Source organism: Poecilia reticulata, linkage group LG13 (genome assembly GCF_000633615.1).
Source record: "Poecilia reticulata strain Guanapo linkage group LG13, Guppy_female_1.0+MT, whole genome shotgun sequence".
In the NCBI taxonomy this organism is placed as follows: Eukaryota; Metazoa; Chordata; class Actinopteri; order Cyprinodontiformes; family Poeciliidae; genus Poecilia; species Poecilia reticulata.
Window position 1 is genome coordinate 9353957 of NC_024343.1, and position 5496 is coordinate 9359452.

The 5496-nt window shown below is 38.4% G+C and overlaps 1 protein-coding gene across 3 annotated transcripts in view; it reads left to right on the plus strand.

Moving 5' to 3' along the window:
- The window catches only part of il4i1 (interleukin 4 induced 1), a 54101-nt gene that overhangs the window by 16950 nt on the left and 31655 nt on the right, over positions 1-5496 (plus strand). For all 3 annotated transcript variants that reach the window (XM_017308266.1, XM_008425257.2, XM_008425259.2), the window contains 3 exons: positions 1119-1320; positions 1410-1478; positions 1731-1867. In XM_017308266.1, the coding sequence (XP_017163755.1) occupies positions 1119-1320; positions 1410-1478; positions 1731-1867 (408 nt within the window). The remainder of the gene's footprint in view (positions 1-1118; positions 1321-1409; positions 1479-1730; positions 1868-5496) is intronic.

The window sequence follows — 5496 nt, forward strand, 5'->3', positions numbered from 1 at the left end:
TCCCTGAACTTCACATTTTAACGGAAGAAAAGAGCAACGAGACTTGGATGTAACGAGTAACGAGACAGTTTTGTAGAAATGTAGTGAAGTAGAAAGTACAGATACTTACTGTAAAATGTAGTGGAGTAAAAGTAGGAAGTCCCCATTATTAAATCTACTTAAGTAAAGTACAGATACACGAAAACTGTACTTAAGTACTTCGTTACTTCCCACCACTGCTGATACGTCATTGTGCTGCTAAACACATAACGCTGAGTGGAGTGGTGGACCGCTCCAAGATGGCCGCCCTAAATCTCGTCAGCGACAATAGGCGAGAGCGGCCATGAGGCGTCTATCCTTATATTATGTCAATGACTGTAAGCAGCCGCCAACTTCATTTTCGCCCGTAGAAGAAGAAGCGCGCAGTGCATGCTGGGATAGTTGTCAAACTGGTTTGTTAATAAAGTTTGACTGACCTATCTACCTACCGACTTGATAATCAGGTCATCTGCAGGTCACTTCAGCACCAGGTTCTCCACGAACATGCTGTGCGGGAACGGAGAAGGGTAACTGACCATCATTCGGCCACGCCCCGGCCCAGTCGCCGAAACCTGTCCTCCCCGACCGGAGTCGGACTGGTTTTTTTTTACATTCTTTATGTCAACAAAGTGGCTTTAGACATTCACCCGCGGTGCTTCGACTATGGTTACCAAGGGACCAGCCCCTATACATTTAAAGCCGGGGGGTCAGAGACGGAGACTGCGGCGGCAGCTTGTCGGTTGGTCTGTGTTACCCAGAAAGCAGTTGGGCACAATATCGCAACACCAACACCATGAGTGAAACAATGACTGGAGCAGACTACTATATAAAGTACTCCGGGGACCACTTCTTTATTATTATACAAACACATTTGTAGAAAACGGAATTAATCACGTCTTGTTTTAAAATAGGCCATTCATTGAAGGTGCGCCTTATAGTGCGGAAAATACGGTATTTTCTTTTCACTTTCACCTGATTATAGTTACTGATTAGGTGAGCATGCCAATACCATTTTATCACAGATTTTTTCAATTCTTCTAAGAATATAGGAAATTTCTCCATCATGGACAAAAGTTTATCCCATTCTGTTTATATCACAGGATTCTACTTTCCTTTATCTCCAAATTGAAAATCCCACTGAATCCCTTCATCCAAGATGACATCAACACCTACTACTTGGTAAACGGAGGCCTACACAAAACCTACACCGTAAAAAACAACCCCAGCGTGCTCAACTACAGTTTGCATGACAGAGAGAAGGGGAAGTCAGCCGCTGAACTCTTCAGTCAGACACTCTGGAAGGTCTGTAGACATTCAGAGGACTGAAAAATGTTATTGTTGTGCTCGTTATGGCTGATGTGTTCAGTGGATGGCTTGTGATCTGTGTCCAGGTGAGGGATGACCTAAAGGCATTGGGCTGCAGTGGAATGCTGAATAAATATGACTCCTACACAGTGAAGGTATGAATAAGTTTGAGCAATGTGGGAATGTTGGGTGAAACACAAACAACAGTATTGTGTCTACCACTAGGAGGTGGACGAGAATAGTACTGATTGTAGAGAGAAGAAGAGATAAGATGGAGGAAAGGAATACTTGATGTTACTGTACTGCTGAGCAAGTTAAGAATAAACGCTGTTAAGAAGAGTTCTTTGTCTACTTGTGCTTCTACCTCATCCTGACTTCCAAACACAGTAATGGCATGTGATGTGCAGGAATATTTGGTGAAGGAGGGCAACCTGAGCCGCGGCGCATTGAGGATGATCGGCGACATCCTCAATGAAAACAGCCTCTTCTACACGTCCTTGATAGAGATGCTGTACATACAGACCGACATCAATGACAACACACAGTAAGATTTTCTGTACATCCATCCATCCATCCATCCATTTTCTTGCACCCTTTTTCCCTCAGTGGGGTCGGGAGGGGTGCTGGTGCCTATCTCCAGCCAACGTTTCGGGCGAGAGGCGGGGTACACCCTGGACAGGTCGCCAGTCTGTCGCAGGGCAACACAGAGACACACAGGACACACAACCATGCACACACACTCACACCTAGGGGCAATTTGGAGAGGCCAATTAACCTAACAGATTTTCTGTACAGTTACATGAAATTAAGATTGGGAACTCCAAGGAAACTAGCAACTGGCATTGAGTGACCAGGTGATTTTTTTTTAGAGTAAGGAGGAAGAGGTCTACAGCATCAACAAACAGTTTATTGGCTTAAGAAGCTGGACAAAAGCTGAAAGGTTCGGCAGTACAGCAAAGAAAACCTTAGAGGCAAGAGAGCACTCTAAGAAATGTTGAACTTACTTAACCAAGGCAACTGGTACCACTAAACCTAGTTAATTAAATCTAAAGAGTGTTACACATTTATTTTCAACATAATTATTTAAGTAAAGACAAATAAATTCAGTTAAGAAAATCCAACACTTTAGACTTAAGTTTGTTTAATCATCATCATATCTTTATTCCAGACACATAAGAAGGTCCATAAATAGATGAAACAAACAACATAAGAAATAGAAAAAAATACAAAATAAAAATGAACACGAAACATAATATTATTGTGAGGATTTGGGTTTTCTGTGTTTATTTAGGTTTATATGTTCAGTTGAGTCTAGGTGTTGTCCCGTCTACATCTTGATTGTTCTGATTACCCTCTGTGTATTTAAATCCACCTGTGTCTCTTGTTCCTTGCTGGGTCCTTGTCTATTCTGCCGTTTGTTCATATTATGTCTCTGCATTGTTTCCAGTTGCTACCAGTGTCTGAGCTCCTTGCCTCTGCTCACCTGTGCTACCTGGATTCTGTATTTTGTTATTAAATCATAATTTTTCTCACTTCAACCTGGGTCCACCACATCTACCTCACCATCTTCTACAATAAATCATGACAATTATTCACTGAGTAATAAATAAATGATGTCGCCAGGGATTACACAATCTTGATGAAAATCTCACTGTACTCAGTGCAGGGTTTGCTAAAATTGCAATTATATTATTGCATGACGCATATAATCTACACCTACATTTGTACATAAGATTCCTGAGCACAGCTGCACATGTGGGTACAGCATTATGTGCAAACATATGGCTAGCACTACTCCATCTAGGCTACTAGCCATATGTTTGCCTCATGATGTCATTGTAGGCCACCAAGTTTCTGCAGGCTGCTTTTTTTGTATCGTTGCCACAGATGGTCCGTGTACAGTGGAGTACAAAAAGCTTTAAAAAGAGCTATCTTTACATAGGACGAACACATACCGAACCTTCTGATGAGAATATTAGGTTGTGCATACATCATACGATACTGCCTATAGATGTCACAATCATCAGAGAGGTCATCATTTATGTAATGTCCCAAATATTTGACTTCACTGCATATAAGAGAAGTCAGGGGTTATCAGGTTATTTTTCTTAGCGTTATATTTGATGTCAAAGTCATATCCATATTGGGAACAGACCTTTAGTAATTGTTGAAGGTCAGCACTATCTGGGTATAGGATTACCAGATCATCTGCATAGAGTATGTGATTGATTATGTGGTCATCAACTACACAGCCTGTTTTACAACAATTCAGTCGCTTTGACAGTTCATCCATATAGATGTTAAAAAGGTAAGGGGACAGTATACTTCCCTGCCTTACTCCATTACCAACATTGTTAACACTTTATTTGAAGGGGTGTGAATAAGACTGACATGACAACCATCACAAACATAACACCTGTCATGGACATCAGTAAGTCTTCATTAATATTTATGACTGTTGTCATAAAGTGTCATTCGGTAAATCATGACACTTTTAATACAAAGTTGACATTATTCAAACTGTCTTTGTTATGACAACTTGAGATTAACCAAGAATCATATGCCATAATAGTAGTCATAATGATTTATTACCCTATCAAAAGCTTTAACAATACGGTGATTGATATTCCGACTACCTGAAATAAAGCGAAACAAGTAGGACCAACAATAAAGATTTCATTAAACTTTATAACAGAGTCAATAACTTCTTTTACATCAAGTGGAACAAGTAGCACCAGTTATAAAGATGTCATTAAGTGTCATTACAGTGTCATTAATATTAACCTTTACCTCAATAAAAGTGAAAGTAGCAACAGTTATGAAGATGTCATTAAGTGTTATTACAGTGTCATTAATAACTTTTACCTCAAGTGAAACACGTGGCAACATGACACTTAATGACACTTAATCTTGTCATTAAGTGTCATTAATATTAACTCTTATGTCAAGTAAAGTGAAACTAGTAGCAACAGTTATAAAGATGTAATTTAGTGTTATTACAATGTCATGCTATGCTAACAGAGTCACTGATATTAAGTCTTACCTCAAGTGAAGTGAAACACACTGGACTACTTATAACTACCATCATAAATGTAGAACAAACCCTTTGTACATTGGAATAAAACAAAAGATGACTTGTTCTTCAAACAGAGGTTTAACGTATGGTTAGTATGTTGTTACTCTGAAATACTAATTGAAAAACTAAAACAGAATTACTTATTCTGTAACTTAGGAAAATAGGTTCTTTCAACAGTACATTTTTTTTGTTTTGATTGTGTCAGCCATCTAATTCATTATAGCCTTCCTGTAATGCTCTGAAAACAGGAGATCTTCTTGTCTTCATTTTCTGGCGGCAGCTCTTTGAAGGTGTCCAGGAATGCTTAGAAATTACAGCTGTTCTTGCAATAGTTAATCATGTTGAAAGCCTTTTCATGAATTCAAACTTGGTGAATCTCTTCTGGACATTCTCATAGTCAGTGATGACTCAATTCATTGTGGTCACTTAAAAAAAAGAACAAAAACAAAAAACAATGTCATCATAATTCAGCATTTATTTAAATACCATTCCAAACATGCCCCTTTCTGCAGACTGTCAGAATGGTAGAGTGGCAGACAAATGTCTAGTTAACATGACTGGTTGTTATGAAGTGCAATACAATTATTTCTTAACACAAGTAGCATAATAACTAAAGCTGAACAAAATTATTCTGATCAAATATTTGTTTGGCAGATGTTTGCAAGAAGTTTATTAATAAATAAATAGATTTAGCATCAGTTTTTAGTAGAGATGTGCCGATCAGGTTTTTTCCTGTCGATACCGATTCCGATCACCCATCAGGGCCGATACCGTTCACATAATTATTATTTTTTTAATCAAAAGCACTACCGGTTACATTATGTGGAAAAAGGAACCATGAATTCATCTTAATTTAGACAAAAAAATTTTTTMTAACTTTTTCCAAGAAAAAAAACAGGCATTGTGCAAATTGTACTGCTATCGGTAATACTATCTTTAACAGACTGATAACATATGGAGGCTCTGAAGAGGCTAAATAATGCAGAGTCAAAATAAAACCTCTCAACATTGCCAAAATATTCAAGTATAAAACCTAACATTCAAAGGCAAATACAGGTTCCATTACAATAAACAATCCAGAGTTACTGAATGAAAAC